This window comes from Musa acuminata, chromosome BXJ3-6 (assembly GCF_036884655.1).
Source record: "Musa acuminata AAA Group cultivar baxijiao chromosome BXJ3-6, Cavendish_Baxijiao_AAA, whole genome shotgun sequence".
NCBI classification, from domain to species: domain Eukaryota; kingdom Viridiplantae; phylum Streptophyta; class Magnoliopsida; order Zingiberales; family Musaceae; genus Musa; species Musa acuminata.
Genome location: NC_088354.1, coordinates 40147501 through 40165029, shown reverse-complemented (window position 1 = coordinate 40165029; position 17529 = coordinate 40147501). Strand labels below are relative to the sequence as shown.

General features: G+C 42.7%; 3 protein-coding genes across 9 annotated transcripts; 1 reads left to right on the top strand and 2 right to left on the bottom strand.

Annotated features, from left to right (window-relative positions):
- Positions 1-77: 77 nt before the first annotated feature.
- On the top strand, positions 78-2554 carry LOC135639670 (BTB/POZ domain-containing protein At3g50780-like). Of its 3 annotated transcripts, none has more exons than XM_065153526.1 (3): positions 78-494; positions 606-1334; positions 1449-2554. In XM_065153526.1, exons 2-3 carry the CDS (start codon positions 696-698, stop codon positions 2424-2426), a joined length of 1617 nt encoding a protein of 538 aa, XP_065009598.1. In that variant the 5' UTR covers positions 78-494; positions 606-695; the 3' UTR covers positions 2427-2554. The 3 variants fall into 3 exon arrangements, with proteins under 3 accessions (XP_065009598.1, XP_065009596.1, XP_065009597.1); XM_065153524.1 differs by having other exon boundaries at positions 79-494; positions 595-1334; XM_065153525.1 differs by lacking the exon at positions 78-494 and having other exon boundaries at positions 528-1334.
- Positions 2555-3646: 1092 nt separating this feature from the next.
- Positions 3647-5272, bottom strand: LOC135639582 (probable galacturonosyltransferase-like 2). The gene is made up of 2 exons (XM_065153402.1): positions 5052-5272; positions 3647-4903 (listed from the first exon to the last, which is right to left on the bottom strand). Exon 2 carries the CDS (start codon positions 4882-4884, stop codon positions 3820-3822), a length of 1065 nt encoding a protein of 354 aa, XP_065009474.1. The 5' UTR covers positions 4885-4903; positions 5052-5272; the 3' UTR covers positions 3647-3819.
- Positions 5273-6484: 1212 nt separating this feature from the next.
- Positions 6485-12353, bottom strand: LOC135639581 (uncharacterized). 5 transcript variants are annotated; one of them, XM_065153397.1, is made up of 14 exons: positions 11671-12352; positions 9822-10977; positions 9670-9741; positions 9444-9579; positions 9019-9099; positions 8408-8490; positions 8212-8324; positions 7940-8136; positions 7620-7863; positions 7460-7543; positions 7326-7376; positions 7140-7208; positions 6945-7016; positions 6485-6757 (listed from the first exon to the last, which is right to left on the bottom strand). In XM_065153397.1, exons 2-14 carry the CDS (start codon positions 9829-9831, stop codon positions 6737-6739), a joined length of 1233 nt encoding a protein of 410 aa, XP_065009469.1. In that variant the 5' UTR covers positions 9832-10977; positions 11671-12352; the 3' UTR covers positions 6485-6736. The 5 variants fall into 5 exon arrangements, with proteins under 5 accessions (XP_065009469.1, XP_065009470.1, XP_065009471.1 ...); XM_065153398.1 differs by having other exon boundaries at positions 9019-9087; XM_065153399.1 differs by lacking the exon at positions 8408-8490 and having other exon boundaries at positions 9670-10977; positions 11671-12353.
- Between the last annotated feature and the right edge of the window lie 5176 nt (positions 12354-17529).

Genomic DNA, 17529 nt, shown 5'->3' with positions numbered 1-17529 from the left:
ATGCTACGAAATTTCAGATTTGAATCAAAAGAGAAAGAAAAAAAAAAGAATTAATTACTCATGATAAACCCCACCTGTTCCCTCTTGCTCACCTTTAATTTGGGGGTCTAAGGAGCTCCATGGATTGAGATGAGAGGGCTGGGGATACTGCTGAACGATGAGTACATTTCAAGCGAGCTGCATGAGTAGGGTCACAAGACTGATGAAGCAGATGAGTGCAGCTCCTTTGGCATGCCATGAACAAAAGTGTGCATGTCTCTGATGCCGGAAGATGATGGCTCGGAAACATCTCTGAGGGGGAAAGCATCGACACCCGCATTTGCTAAAGCTAAAGGTGTCGTCTTTTTCACGCCTTGGATCTGAAGAATGATTTGAGGAAGCCATCATTTCTGTCTCCTGATTCCATCCATCCCCTGTCGTCTCCATTCGCACTCAGCATTGGACCTCGCTTCCGGATCATCAGAGTCCCCTGTTGGAGACAGAGAGGAGCTGAGGTAAGTGGATCTCTATGGCGCTGTTGATGCTCTCTCTTTCGCTGTCTGTCATTTTCTTGGGTTCTTCTTTCCTATGCTTCGTCGTGCTTTGTCTCTGAAGCTCCGGGCCAGTGTTCTTCCTAGGAAAGTTGAGAAGAAGGATTCTTGTTGGGACCGGCAAGATTGAGCTTTGTTTCCTGAAGAACGTAGCAAGCATCAGAAATGGCAGATTTCACAGTTCGAAGGCTTCAACAGGGTCACACGAGGATCAAAACTGTACCTATTGCGGTAACCCCGGAAGGGTTCTGGTGTTGCCCCTCCCCTGCAGCCATCGAGAAGAACCTCAAGAACCGAAACCATCAAGACAAGAGGAAAACAGCTTCTCCGCCGCGCTCCAAGGCCTCGTCGATTCAGAGATCGTCACTGCCCCCCGTGGACAAAAGATTAGTCTCGGCTCCGCTGAGGTCTAAGCTTGCTGATGATGACCACAGCCATCTTAACTCTGCAACCGCCGCTTCGATCTCCTCGAACTCCGTCGATCGACCACAAATGCAGAGCATCGAGACTAAGCAACGTAAGATATACGCTTCCTTCGGTCGGCCAGAGACCAGCGACATGAAAGTTACTCTGCATGGAAAGGAAGGTTCCTCCATGAGGATGAGTGTTCACAGGAACATTCTCGCAGAGCAGAGCAGCTTCTTTGCAGATAAGCTCTCGAGGCTGTCTCCCGCATCACAAGTCGAAATAGCAGACTGCGAAGACGTTGAGATCTTCCTCGAGGTCGTGGGATTAATGTACTGTAAAGAAATCAAATGCAGATTGATCAAGCGAAGCCTTTCACGCGTCCTTCGAATTCTGAAGGTACGTAACGTATGATGCCATTCATTGCATACCTCTTGCTTGTGAGTTCTTCATCCTGTTCGTTCTCGTTCTGCAACTATGATTGTTCCTGAGATCCCAGAACTCGTTTTACAGGTTGCTGAATCACTTGGCTTCCATGCATGCATCGAGTCGTGCCTGGATTACCTGGAAGCAGTGCCTTGGGTGGAAGAAGAAGAAGAACAAAACGTGATCTCATCAGTCCGACACCTTCGGGATGATAGTTATGGCGTCGGTCCAATACTAAACAGAGTTGCTTCTGATCCATCCAACCCACCGACCGATACGCTCGCCCAAATAATGGATCTCGTCCTCGGAAGCAGTGAGGATCGCGGCCGGCGCGAGATGAAATCCCTGGTGTTGAATCTTCTGAAGGAAAGTGATCGTGATGGATCTGTCGGCATCTGCACTGAAACTTTGTACGGTTCATTACGGCATTGCTTGGAGTCACTGTTGAATCTGTTCAGATGTGCATCCGAGCCTGGGTTTTCGCATGAGCCTTTGGGAAGCAGAGATCGAGTGGTGCGGCGGATATCTCTCGAGGTAGATAATCTCCTCTGGTTGGTTGAGATTTTAGCAGTCAGGCATGCAGCAGATGAGTTCGCATTGATATGGGCGAGCCAAGATGAGCTCGCAGAGCTGCACTCGAAGCTGCCAACCATGGCGCGTCACCAGGTGAGCTGCGTGACCTCCAGGCTCTTCGTCGCCATCGGGAACCGGGAGATGCTTCCTTCGAAGGAGACCCGCAAGCTGCTGCTACGTGTTTGGTTGCAGCCACTGATCGATGACTATGGCTGGTTGCGGCGCGGTAGCAGCCGGTCGTTCGACCGGCACGCCGTGGAAGAAGGAATTGACCGAACGATTACGACGCTTCCCTTGGAGGAGCAGCAGAGCGTTCTGCTGTCCTGGTTGAGGAGCTTCTTGAAGGTCGGCGACGACTGCCCTAATCTTCGGGGAGCTTTTGAGGTCTGGTGGAGGAGGACATTTACGATGCCTTATGTCGAACACCTTGAAGGCAGTTTTCGATCCGAGAAAGCCGGAGGCGGAAGAGTTTGTTTAGGTTTAGATGCATGATTGAAGCTCAAGTCACATATGTGTATGTGTGTGTGTGTGTGGAGAATGTGATCCGAGTGTGTGTTATCGATCATGTTTGATTAGTGTCTGAATTGTTCATCGATCTATATAGAATCGAACTTATTTAATCTGACTCCGAAGTATCGAGAAATTGAATCCTTACGATCATTTCGACAATCGAACTGATTTAATCTCCCGACTCGAAAGTGTCGATTAATTGAATCGTTATTTACGACGACTCGTGAAAGTCTTACGATCATTTCGACACTCAAGTTAGTGAGAGATTTATCATATTGTGATACGATGAACATTCTATCTATATAATATAATGATGAAAAAAATATTCATAAAATAAATTTGATTTGACGGTAATTTAAATAACTAATTAGAAGCACTGATATGTATGAGCATCAACTACATAAAATTGGAATTACTATTGCACAACATGAACATCCATGCCTCACTATGATGGTTCTTTCATGGCCTAGTCATAGATTTGGGACCTCATAAAGGACATGTGGATGGTAGCATGGGGTCATGTGAATGGAGACCAAAATGCATGGGTTGGTAAATGATGTAATTAATATGGATCTTTGTGCTTTAATGTGACATGACATGGACATGGCCATGAGATTCCAATCCACACCATCATGATATAGGAAGAAAATGACAAGATGTTAAAGTAGGCACTCTCAAATTGGGAGTTGGTGTTCTCTAATGATCTTTCATTGAAGCATCTATCTTCTCTCCCAAGTCACTTAATTCTGGTGAAAGGTTACTATCAAGTTGTTATTGAGCCATCAAATATATTGCCCAAATTAAAGCATCAATAGGGTTTAATTGGAGGTTCCTTCACCCCCTTTTCATTTCCATGATAGGGAAGTAATGACATCATGATTGATTGCTTTGACTTAAGCCAACCAAAATGCATATTAGTGCTTATTATAAGGGAAAAGAAAAATAAAAATAAATAGGAAATTATAAGTAATGGCTTCAATTTTGCTTTCTTAAATTTAATATTTTTGAGATATATTTTTTTAATCGAGTGTACTCGATAATCTAAAAATATCATAATAAAACTAAAATTAAAATATAATAAATAATTATTGATGCCTTTCCTTCCTACATTATTTCTTATATTTTTTTCCTCTTGAGACACATTAGAACCAAAAATTCATTACATTGTAGTATATGATTCCATTATTTCATCATTAATATGCAATCTTAGTTATATATGGCTTCTTAAGTAATCTACATTTGACTAAGAAAGGCTTAAGTAATCTACACTTCCTCAGGAAAGGAGAGAAGAAGGTCATGGTGACATGGAAGGGAAGAGGTGAAGTTTCGGGTCGGATCGGGTGGGGTTGGTCGATCATGGTGGATCCGGGTCGGATCAGGAGTCGTCGATGGGGATCGCGGTGCGGAGGAGGAGGTCATAGGGCGCCCAGATGGCGTCCACCGGGCACGGGCGCCCGCCGTCGAGGCGCGCCCACGGCTTGCCCTTGCCACTCCAATGCAGCAGGCTCACCGGCCCCGGGTGGAGGTCGCGGCACAGCCCCCGGTAGTTGTCGCCGCCGAGGCCGTGCTGGTTCCACCGGTGCTCCACCGCCGCGATCCGACCCGCGAACACCAGCAGGAACGGTGGCAGTGAGCCCAGCTCGTAGATCCGCATCCGCTTCTGGAGATCCATCCATTCCTCGATCCGCTCCGTGTACCCGCCGTCGCGCCACCGGCCGAGCTCCATGACCATGACGCCGGTGTTGAAGTAGCAGGCCCGCCGGGCCTCGAAGGCCACGGAGAGCGCCGGGTTGGCCCAGAAGGTGGGCGTGAAGTAGGAGGTGAAGTTGGCGTTGCAGTACTCGGGAGCCGCGAGCGCGACGCCGTCGGGGATCGGGGTGGATGCCAGGCCGGCGATGTCGTCGACGAGGACGAGGTCGGAATCGAGGTAGACGACCCGGCGGACGCACTGCGGGATGAGGCGGGGGAGGTAGGAGCGTGCGTAGTTGAGGGGCCGGTCGAGTGCCGCCCGGACGGAGGTGGAGATGAGCCCCGCGACGGTCGGCTCGTCGGCGAAGGGGTGGATCTGGAATGCGAGGGAGGGGAAGGACCCTGCGACGGTCGCGCTGAGGTAGCCCGCGGCGGAGGTGGCCACGAAGTGGAAGAAGATCGACTGGGGGCAGGCGGTGTGCTGGAGGACAGAGAGGACGGCCGCCATGGAGCCGCGTAGGTAGGTGACGTCGAGGGTCATGGCGACGTGCACCAGCGCGTCAGGGGAGCAGGCCGAGTCGGGCCCCGGAGGCAGGGGCGCCGGGCACGAAGGTGCGTTGTAGAACAGAGGCGCCTCGCGGAACCTGGACGTGCCCGTGGCGGGGCCATCGCGCTGTCCGGCGGCTGGCGACGACGAGGACAGGATGGCGAGCAGGAGCAGAAGGGTGGAGGCGAGCGGCAACGGAGGCATTTGGAAGCGGGAAGTCACACTGCGGGAGAGAACTACGGGAAGATTTATTATGCTTTGAGAAGTGGGACTGTGATGGAACGAACGGTCCTGATCTAACGCGGTGGGCAGCCAAAGCCTATAAACCAAACCAAAGACGTACTACCTTCATTTTTACCCGAATACTCTACCTGTCTCCTCAAGTGGGCACCATATCGGCGAGGATGTTATAAGTCAATAGCAAGTCCAGTAGTAAGTGCGGGTTTATGACATAGTCCTTCTAGAATTACTCCCATGACGCCCATGCTTGGAGAACACCAAGGAATGGCTCCCACGAAGAAGAAGAAGAATTCAAGTGGACTTAATTGTAGCATTCTTTCTTTTAACATGCAAACTGCTATATACTTTGTTGCGGTGGGATCAACTCGACTAAGTGGCCATATTTCTACATGTCTCTGTCTCTTAAATTTGCTGGAGGTAGCTGCACCATCACCATCAGTATCATCATCATCATCATATAACCCTTTCCTCTTCCTCCTCACCTTTGCTTAGAATTGTTAGTCTTAGTTGTTGTTGATGTGTGATGAGTTGCTTTACATGGGGGAAACCTCTGCAAGATAGTCTAGTTCTCACCAACTCTGTTGTTGCTTCAGGTGTGCGAGTTCATGTTGGTACTCAACCAGTGATGTGACTTGTTAGCTCATCAACTCTGGTTACATACATCAGTAGAGATTGTTCTTCAGTAGAAGCAGAGCCTAAGAAGACCAACCAACATCTTATCTTGTGGGATAACAAGACTCCTTCAAAGCTATGCCTGTATCCAGCAAGTGGATCTTCACGGAGGAGGCATGTCAATGGCACTTAATGGGGCTTGGCTTGTAGGCATGTCAATCGCAGTCAATGACCACAGCACACCAAGCTGCAATGACCATATTTGAGTGGGTGTCAGAGATGGGAAAAGCTTCAACAACAAGTGAGGATCAAGTAAAAGTTGGACTGGTGAACATTTTCTCACATCCAGTACAAAAACATGATCAGAGTTCTCATGTTATGCTATCAATGCTGACATAAGTTTTCCTCAGTTTGTGTTGCAGAATGACTTCAAGCAGTTCCAAAGCCATAGTTTCTTTCTGCAACTAAGTTGACAGGATGGCTCCATTATTTGGATCTCAACCTCTCAGGGTTCAAACTTGGCAACTGTAATGATACTGTTTCCTCTTATTTTCCACTGTGCCCATGCCCTATCACTGTTCCAGAAATTAGGCATGAGTTGTGGTGGTCACCATCCATCACACAAGCCTTCCACCACCAGAATGTGGCACTGAGCTATTGATGACTGATGTGATAGTGTGAAGGAAATTGACCTTCCCTGTTACTTCAGAGCTGTGCTGAAACAGGTTATGAGCTACAAAAGTTGCAACACAAGTTTGAAAGATAGATATTGAGAGCTATTGAGAAACAATGGACAATCATTAATGAGTTTGTACTAGGTAATCAAAGCTACAAAACAGTCAAGTAAATGCTTGTCAGAGAAAAAGTGATCTCCTTTGCCTAGGGAACTGTAACAGGTCATGTCAGTGGCAAAACACTTCATGCATCATCATTCTGAAGCCCTCCATATGAATGAGAAAAAGATCATACTAATTTCAGTGTTACTTTCTAATCAAGCAAATTAACTTAGATTGTCTTCCATGCACCAGAAATTATCAATTACAAGGTAATGGAAACATAATAAATTGTCAAATTCTATTAATCTGTTAATGTTGCTATGAAACAAGAGAGAACTTCTCTGTGCTCTTCTTGAGTTGGTTGATTATGTGGCAAGATTCATGCATCATCAATTCAATCCATATTGTAGATATATTCTTCATAGGCATTAATCCGAGAAATGCTTCATCTGCAACAAAGAATTATGTAGCACCCACGAATTAGTCTACTAACATAGATGCAGCCACATCATTACAGTTAATTGCAAGAATCACTGTTCCATCCAATAAACTCTCTTATCAACTAATAAAATCTAAGAAATTGGAAGACTAACAAAAAAAAAAAAAAAAAAAAACAAAGGTAATGTAAGATTGTACCTGAGACAACGCTCGTTGTCTATTTCTCAGAATGGTCCTTTCCTTTGGATCAGCAGATGTTAGCACAAATATCTGTATGCACAAGACAATTTAGGGAATATAAAGGTAAAATGGCACTGAACATAAATGTCATTGGACAGAAAAAGAATAGTGAATATAAATATTAAATGACATGAATTTCGGCAACAGTCTCACCTTTTCAACTGGACGATTTCCTTGAATTACTTCTATGAACTTAAATATATCATGAAGTCGCTCATTGTCCTGTACATAACATAAAGCTCACTATTAATAGTTCTCTAATATATTAAGCAAGAGGTAACTTTCTTTCATATGGAAAGTAAAAAAAAAAGAATAAAATGGACATCCAATATTGCTGACCTTCATGTGCTTTGAAAAGCCACTTTGAAGGAAGTGCTTAATGTGCCTCACCTGCAAAACCAAATACATCAGCAAATACTTGAGAAAGTGAACCATTTCCCAAATTGGAGCAGAAAGAACACGAGAACTCCAACCTGTATCATTTGACTCCACTTTGACACCTTTAAAATCACATCTTGGCTAGAAGTCTTCATTATAACTTCATCAAACACACCAGTCTGGAATGAAATATCATTTCATTAGAAGTATCTCATGCATATCAACTGTACCTAAACATGTAGAAAAGAAAACTACCTCAAAATACTGCAGGATGTTTTGCAAGAATTCTTTATCATGGATTCTATCCTGACACTCCTCATAAAGCTTCTTGACTTCCGCACATAACTCGCATTTTAGTGATTCAACAGAAGTAGCGCATGCTTCTTCAGAAAAATTATTTATTCTATCTATTTCAGAAATAAGGGCCACAGCTTCAGCAACAGCCACACAAAGAGAATGCTGATCTTTTTCCAATAAAGTCGAAAGGAACAAAATAGACCTGCATCAAAGTATAATTAAACAAATTTAAAGAAAGAATAAACATAACAAAAATAAATTGATTGGATTCTGTATACCCCTTCCAATACTCCGAATGTATCCTCCACCCATCAATGGCTGAAAGGAGAAATGACCATGCAGATAATGCTGCAGCTAACACAGTGTTGGTAGAATCTGCTGAATGGCATGTCTCCCATATATATTTCATTGAAAGCTGCACCTCATCTGGACTACTTGCACCAACAAAGGTGACAATAGCCAGACATTGTAACACCTACCAAAATTACAATTATTAGAACCAGTAAGCTCAATCAAGCAAAAGCTGATAGTCAAATATTAGCATACATACCAGTATTTTGAATGCATTGGAGCCAGATTTGAAAGCTTCACAAAGTTGTGGAACTGATTCTTTCATTATCTCATGTGCAGCATTGCCATTGTCAACAGTGAGAGCCAGTAATCCTTCATACGCAAGAAATGGGTAGCTAGTGTCATGTTGTCGATCAAGCATAAGTAAATATTATTTGAAAGAGATTGATACTAACCAATGACACGACAAGCTAAATAAGCTTCAGTTGTGGGACCCTTTGTCATTAATTTTAAACATCGATATGTTAACGTTATATATCTACAAGGCAGAGACAAATCATAAAAAAATCACAAGTTGGAAGAACAAATTTCTAATAGTATCAGATAATGTTACAGATCAGAAACTTAGGCAGAGTGCGGACATCTAAACATAAAGTATGTACAATTGGGTATATGAAGCATAAATTTACAAAATGTTATAATCTCGTTGAAAGAACAAGCACCAGAAATCATGCAAATTACACAATATTTCAGAGACATATCTATAAAATAGAAAAGTCACAATGAAAATTTGAAAAGTACTTAGTTTGCATGTCTCACGATAGCCTCCACTTAAGATGTAAAAAAACGAGTAAAAGGACATTGAAAATCAGGTCCATAAGAACGGCATTCTGAAAAATAAAGAAATTATTCATTTCTAAACTCTCGAATGGTAATAGATTATTAGCTTTTACACAAGGTTTATGCGAACCATTACTGCAAGCAATCTTTTTAACATAATAAACTACAGCAAAATTGTTTAATAATAATACCAATTAACTTCAGCTAATTATAAAATTTAACTTACCTGCTTTGAACAAACTCATTCAGCACTTGCTTTTCAAACTCCACAATAAGCTTTTGCAAAGCTTCCTCTCTTATAGATTTCCTCCATAAAGACAAAAGAGAAAATTTATAAGTTTGGGATTTAGTAACAATAAAATGATTATAATAGTTTAATCTTTGCCATAGAAATCATAGCAACCATGCAGAATTAGTATATAGACTACCGATATCAACAAAGCTAAGCACAGATCAGGTATGACGGATATGAATATCACAAGCATGAAATATATGCTTCATAAGTGTGAAGGATGATTTTATGAAAATAAGCCTCTTCTTGATTCGGGATGGTCAGAAACAAGAATTGGATAGAGCAACAGTTTATTCTGAGCATAAACAGAGGAAGATATGAGACAAGGGAATCGATATCGTTATCAAATTATAGATTACCTCTTATGGCATAAATCTTCTAAGTAATTCTCACATTGTAACAAATTGGTCAAGGAATTGTGATCAGCAACGTAACCAGACGGAGCTGTTGAGGAAGCACCACCGAACTCTTCGCTATATGTGAGCTCATTACGTTCTGAATTAAAGCAAAAAAACAAGAAGCAGCCATAAGAAATACTAATAAAACAATAACACAGGAGGAAAGAAGGGGAAAAAACATACTCACCAAGCCTGGATTGATCTTTGTTGAAGAAGTCCTTCTGTCTTTTCAAAGCATTGCTCTTTAAACCCAATCTGCCTGTTGGGAAATATGTTTATATGGAGGATGCTACAAGATACCGTAAGCACAATTGAAGAAGTAGCTGGAATTCATCTTACTCTTGCCCATGATGCTGTGGGCTATGAGAAACTGTGATGCTTTAGGCTGAGACCTGCAAGGCTTGGTTTCATATCCATTTATACAAGATGGAGGCGGTCCGGCTTATATGTTATAATCAGCATATTTCTTTATTATTTCCTAAATAAATTATCCCTTAATTACTAATATGTCATATCCCAGCATAATTTGTTTTCTAATGAGTGTTCTATAGAATGGAAATAAAAATTTTCAGACGTCAAGATTATTCCTTATTTTAAAAAGCAATAATGGAACAGTATGTTAATTAAATACTATTTACGAAATTAAAATTAGGATCTATACCATATATGACATCTTTCCTCCTCTCCTATTGAAAAGGATTCAGGCTATGTTTTAATTAATACAATTTTTATGAAATCTAGAATTTTTATAAAATTTGAGATACAATGATAATTTTTATATTTTAATTGATAAAAGGATTTGTAGGCATTAAGATCCTAGGATTAATATGATTAATGTAAAATGAATAATTTCTTATTGGTTGATGGGGCCTAATACGATGATCTAATGCATAAAATTGAGACACTGAAACTGTATATTACATGTTCATGTATTGTTCCTCGCATTTCTACGTCCCTCCTTGATTGCTAATGTATCACACTATAAAATTGATATGTTCTTAATGAACTTGTACCCTGTAACCAGACAATCATCATCCTCATCCCTTAAGATGTATTTTATCCATCCTACATATGGTTTTCATACTTGTACCCGTAATCATATAATCGTCATCTTCATCCCTTAAGATGTATTTTATCCATCCTACATATGGTTTTCATCATTTAATTATGATATGATTGTAAGGTCTAATCCCTTCATATTTATGGGAATGTTAGTGGTAAATAGACCCTTACCATTTACTTTCATCTACATAGCATAAGGATAAAGATATATCTCAGTGGAAATAGAGGCAACGTACAGACTTCAAAATACCAATGAACTACAGAACATGCAAAAGAACCACATTAACCAACTTTGCTCCCAAAAAGATGTCATGCATGTAGTTCATTGCTTGCTGCTCTAATAACTGGCGCTGCCATCACCCTCCTTCACTGCCATTGCTTGCTGCTCTCAAGAGGAGGCCCAAAAATTGTCATCCCAGAGGCCACAACAATCCTATAAACAATATGCCAATCCAGAAGTAATAAATAAATGAGCCTGTTCGATACATAATAGTTACTTTGTAGGTATATTTCATGCTATATTTCTTGTAGCTCTTCGGTGACAGTGAAGTCCCATGTGATAAATGAATTAGGTTTATAAATGCATGTAATCAAGTTCAAATTTACAGTCAATAATTTAAAGTACAGAGTTTGAACAGTTTTACTATGTTCCAACTGACGAACAAATCATTGGAAAAGCTATTGCAATGCAGTAATATGATTGAAGATAATACAACAGAAGCTCCCACATTATGCAATAACAGATCAAGACTCGTTATTGGCTCGAAAGCCATCAAATTAGTTCTTCATAGCTTCATTTCATTGTATCAATTTATTTCATTATCTATATGCTCCACATTCAAATTAGCCTACTGGAAAATGCATGGTTGGAATAGATAGGTTCATCAAACTACAAAGAATGGTCATGGTTTTCTTGTCCAAAATAACTCTTACGTGAAGTAGAAGGCACAACAAACTCCAAATCAACGAGAATTGGCATGTGTTGCATAAAGATGTTTCCAAAGGAGAGCATCCGACGGTTACGATTCACGGATCAACACAACTAAGTCGAACTGCAAAGAATCTAAGATCCGCCGTCCAATCATAGATGGACGGCAGATCTGCATCAGGAAAGAGAGCGGCGTACCTCCGGTTCCCAAAAAGACCAGAACCCTCGCCGCCTTCCCTCACTCGTCTTGCTCCTCCTCCTCCGGCGACGACGGCTGCGCTTCCTCCTCCTCTTCCTCTGCCGCTGCATCTCCGTATCCACCGCCCATCTCGCAGATTCTCTCCCAGATGCCCTCGGGCACGGGCACCACCGACAGTCGCGGCTGCTTCAGAAGCGCGAACCCCTTCATGGCCTTAGCCTCCGCCTCCGCCTTGATCTCCCGTAGTTCGACGGGCTTCCGCATCTCCCCCATAGACCGAACGTCCACCGCGCCGTCTTCACCTCCGGCGGCGATAGTGTACCAGGGTTTGACGACCTCGACGACGCCCACGACGCGGCGGGCGGCGGCGCCGGAGTGGTAGAAGAAGCAGCGGTCGCCCGCCCGCATGGCCTTCATGTGGTTGACAGCCTGTCGGTTTCGGACGCCGTCCCAGGTCGAAACGCCGCCGTTGGACCGCTGGTCCTCCCACGACCACTCCTCCGGCTCCGTCTTCAGCAGCCAGTACATCCGCCGCCGCTTCCCCATCGCCTCCGCCCCTCCTCTCGAGTTCCGGAATCTCAAGGGCCGGTGAGGGGATAGTTCTGCTCCGATCCAACCGACTCTTACGCGCGTACTTATCAGCCCCCTGAGTGGTATTAGATGAGGTAGTCCAAGGGGTCCCATGATAGCTTCCAGTGCTAGGCCAGGTATGACAGCGTACTTATGCGCAAGTAAGAAAAGTACTACTCTATGATCATTTGGCGGGAAAGTTGCTGTGCTCGGCCCATTGAAGCCCAATACGTACACCGCTAACGAAACTCATGACTTAAGTCGTGAGCCACACAAGCACTGAGTGGGTATTCCTTCCCGAGGGGTCTATCCTATCGCGAGTGAAGCCACGCCAAGATGTGTTTTCCTCAAGAATATTATTACTTATTAGGGCTTGGATACAGGAGGAGTAGGAAAATTAAGAATTAATAAATCCTTAGAGGTATTTTTGGAGCTTGTGAGCTTGAAATAGGCAAAATCAAGATGGGTATACCATCGTTCAAAACGGATAATTTTTTACGAGCCTATGGATCACATCAATGATCAATCGATCAAATATTTTTTTCTCATATTAGTATTAGAAGAAGGGTCCTGGATCCCTGGAGTACTGGTAAGGATATTTAGTTTTACATTAATTGAGAAATAGGAATGAATAACTATTACTTTATCAGATATATAATTAAATACACCACTTTCTTAAGAGCCATTGCTAACATCCTTGACCATTCTAAACTCTTCTGGATAACTGTTAAGGCTTAGAAGTTGACATGGACAAGATCGAATTAATATTCATGAGACAAAACTTTGTAGATGACGACAAGTTGGCAACTTGTCCAAGTGGCTGTTTCTCGGGGAGAACGAAGACATACTTTGTTTCGTTCTTCGGCATCGAAGGATATGTATGTTGGAGGTTCCACGCATCGAGAGGTTCGAGGTAATACCAGTCGTATCGTCGACCTTCGAGCGAAGGAGAAGATTCACAGGGATCTATTTGAATGGTTCTCAAGCGTTCTATAGCCTTCGTCCACAACATAGACTGAGAGATGCATCATTGGCCATAGCGTGTCCGAAGTCGACCTTACGTTGATTAGGAAAAGGATTTAACGAGGAGGAGGAGGAGGAGGAAGAACGATTCCGATTTTGGCTCCGAATACGCCACCGGTATCGGTGTACTTCGAGTTGCGAGGGAACGTTGAGTCTTTAACGATGACCGAGTGTATTCGTCGCTACCAGGCCAAGTCTCCAATGGCGTGTTTGCTCGTGGAGAAGGAGAAAGAACACTTGTTCTTTGTCGGCATCATACATTCGGATAAGAGAAGAATAGGATTAGGAAAAGGACCAGCTGGTTGTTTAGAGAGTTTTATCTTCCTCTTACAGATGAAATCAATGCTTTGTTCATGCACTTTTAGGATGAAAAGAACATGAACATAAAACCAACATTTACCCTATATTTATTGGTGTTTACGAGTCCTGGAAACATAGAACATAGATGCAGGTCAGCATCACACGGCCTGCATGTTACTCCTAAAGCCAGCAACACACATGAGACATAGCAGTGATCATGACACAATGGATGGAATGCTTGTGGCAGAAAGATCCACAAGCCAAAAGAGCACAACCGTGTCACCACCTCCCTCTTAATGGTGCTCCTGGGTGTAGATGTAGTCAGTGTGAGCTGCCAGGGATCTCCTCATCAAGCATTCATCCGCCCCGACGCCCTCACATCCTTCCACCCTCTCCGGCGTCTCCTTCTGCACGCCCTACAGTAACCACAGATCACTTAGTTTCTCCAAACAAAAGCACTAAAAACCAGAGTGCGTAGGGGATCATCAGTGCACCTGAAGGCTGGTCTTCTCTGGATATTCCACTGGCGCTGTCCGGCCCGCATGGGCTAAAGACACGAAGACGAGGAAAGCGATGAGCACAAAGGTTATCTTCATGGAGTTGTGAGAAAGAAGAAGAAGAAGAAGAAGGAGGAGGAGGAGGAGGATGGGTGAGGAACGTGAGGGGCTGGAGGGGGGGTTTAAATAGCATGGGGAGACACTGTTGGGAGTTGTATTTGGTCAGCAAAGGACATGGCTTCCATTCGAGCATTGATTTCTTCGGCCGAACGAGAGGTGGAGATCCATCGTTGGCATCCATGAAAGCGCAGTGGCTGTTGCGGCTCTGTGGCGAGCGGGCCTGATCGGGTCAGCCGGAGAGAAGATTTGATTTCATTTAATGCCTTCAGACCTCCTCATAACTCCGAAGCAAAGGAGGATTACTTGACACAGATTCCACAGCACAGATCCTTAGAGAACTGAGCGTCAGGTTTTTGTGGCTTCTTCATTCACGCATCAGACAACAAAGGAGTCATTATTATGAATGATTTCATCACGATAATAAAGGTTATTTCACTCCTAATAGTAACTTGATAAGCTACATAATGCAATCCAATCACGTCCTTATCGGTGAAAATGAACCCCCAAGACTTTGGGAATTTGGTTTATATTAAAATCTCCTTAGGAGTAAATCATGTATTGCCATACATTGCTTTTGAAAGCAACATCAGATTTTTGTCCATATATGAGGTGTTGTTTTGCCCCACACACACACATATATATATATATATATATGAATTAGTGTAATAATATTTTTAATCATTTAAAACTCGATTGATGAATTTATACGTTTCAAAAACTCAAAGTTAAAATTATAAATAATAAGAATAAGATAAAGTCACAAATACAAATAAAGAGAGATAAACTAATTTACAATGATTCGATCTTTTCAATTTACGTCTATTTTTTATTTCTCTTCTCTTAATGTCATCGATTTTCACTATCGATCTTCTTTTCAATTAGTGAAGATCAACTACCCTTGTTATAATTTTTTTTTTTTTTAGGTTAAAGAGATAAATTTCACATACTTTTTTTTTTATATATATACAAGATCTCTCATCTCCTACAACTTAGAATTATAATTAAAAATAATAATACATAAATTAAAAGTTTATCCTATTATTTCTAAAAAGTTCAAAGTAAAAAATAATAGACGAGGTTAAAGATTAAAAAAAAAACGTTACTTAAAAGAATTCCTTTTTTTTGCATGACCTTCATGTGATAACCTTATATTTCCAAGATTATTAGTGGTAAGTAATATTAGCGGGCAGCAAATTAATGAACAATTGATTGGGTTGGCAGGGCTGAGATGGATCGATGCGACTCGAGGCATTCAATGACATTAATTGCTGTCCAAAGCCTCTTTTGCTTTGAGAAAACTGATTGCCTCCACCGCACCTTTGATCGCCATTCCCAAACCTAACTTGTTTGAAGCAGATAAAGACGATCAACTTCGGCCATTACTTGGCCACCTGCCCTAACACGTTTCTCACACACACACACACGCTAGAAGACGAAGGCTTCTGATCTGTGCCATAGAACATCAACCAGTTGTACCCATCACTCCCATCTATATGCGTATGTTGGAGGAAACTCGATCGCTTTTTTGCGGGATGATCCTTCACGTGATTGGGTGCTCCGATCACATGGTCATGGACCCATCTCGAATTGATTGATCCATGCTTTGCTTTTATATGTGGATGAAAGATTTTAGATATTTATAGTATATCATAAGTTTTTGAACGGTATTAGCATCCAATATAATCGATACGAAAGCCCTCGAGATGTTCTATATGATAGGGCATATTCGGGTACTATCCTTGCAATAATAGTAAGTCATGTCAACGCTATTACGAAGCCTTAAGATTGATATTGTGCATTCCGTTAATATGACACCTCGAACTAGGATTGGATGATCGCTTGTTCCTATGCTATTCGAGACTATAGGATACGATGCCGTATAACACAAAGTCGTTCCAGAAAGCTCGGAACGACGTCACATGGTGCGGATTCATGCAGGTCGGTTAGTGCTCACATAGGAGGTATAAGCTAGTAGTTCGAGGAATCGGCTACCATTAATAGATTACGTATGATAGACCCTCGTTTGTAGGTATAAAAGCCAACCCCTTGATTGGTGTCAATGGGAGATTTCGAGCATTTAACTATTTCTTACTTCACTTAACACTAACTTAACCTTCGGAAGGATCGAGTCCGGAAATCCCTCTCATAACCTCAGCCTGCATGTAGGAGTCTGACAACGAGCAAGCAGGCTACTCGCTTCCACCACCCGAGCTTCTGTGTGAGCAAACCTTGTGCATTCGGGATTGGATCGAGCCGCGCTGACATCTCGGCCACGGCGTAAAGGTTCACTAACACTTTCGGTTTTAATTTTTGAAACGATGATTTCGATTTGATTAAACTTCAAATTATCAATTTGATCAAACTTCAAATTATCGATTTTGATTTCATTTCAAATCACTTGTTCGATAAAGAAAAAAAATTATTTTACTAAGATTCAAACTCATTACACAATTAAATCCATTTGTGTTTTTTCTTTTTAAATGGGTTCGGAAATTTTAGAAATTGAAATCGAACCGTATGACTGTGTTTTCAATTTGATTTAAAATTATTGAATCATATAAAATCTGAATTGATGGAGATCTAATTTCAGTTCGAATCGAACCGGACTTTTTTACTTATATAGCTTATTCGACCTGATAGCTCATTCTACTGATCTTTGGAGGTCTGTGAAGGCGGATCGGCCACGAGGTGCCCACTACCAGAGGAAAGAGACCTTCACGAAAGAAACCAGACGCATGGCCGCCCACATCACAAAGCATCCTTATCTCTGGTAACATCACAGGGCAATCGACCCACCCTTCCTCACTTCAGGACACCATGGGCATTCATTGAAGATGGCGACCGGTGGAAGCCACCATGCAGAAGAGGATCCCAGAAAACTCAGGAAGCCTGCAGTGGATTTGTGGTAACATACTGTGTCTTGGATGACAGCGTGTGGGTGGCAGATCGCAGTACGTTAGCAGTGGACCAGAATTACTCTCTGGATATTGGTCTTTGACGACGCTGCACCATGAAAACAACACCTGCAGATGGTCGGCTTGATCACCCCCACCTCACGATCCTGGCTTTGAATCCATATCGATGCATCTGTGCATGTCAATGGAGGATGCCAAGCATACTTCAACGCTAGTGATTCTGTCAGTGGCTATGAAGCCCACTGGAGGCTCTTCAAGGTTTCCAAGTTCATATATCCACGCTGGCTACATTGGAGTCCAACCCAATGCAGAATGGGAGGAGGCTCTTTGAGTTGCTACAAGAGCAGGCTGCGTTGTGCTGGCTCGAGGGCGCTTGCAGGAGGCTTAGAAAGCTCAGCATCCATGGCTTCAACAGGAGGAGAGGAGGGAGGCC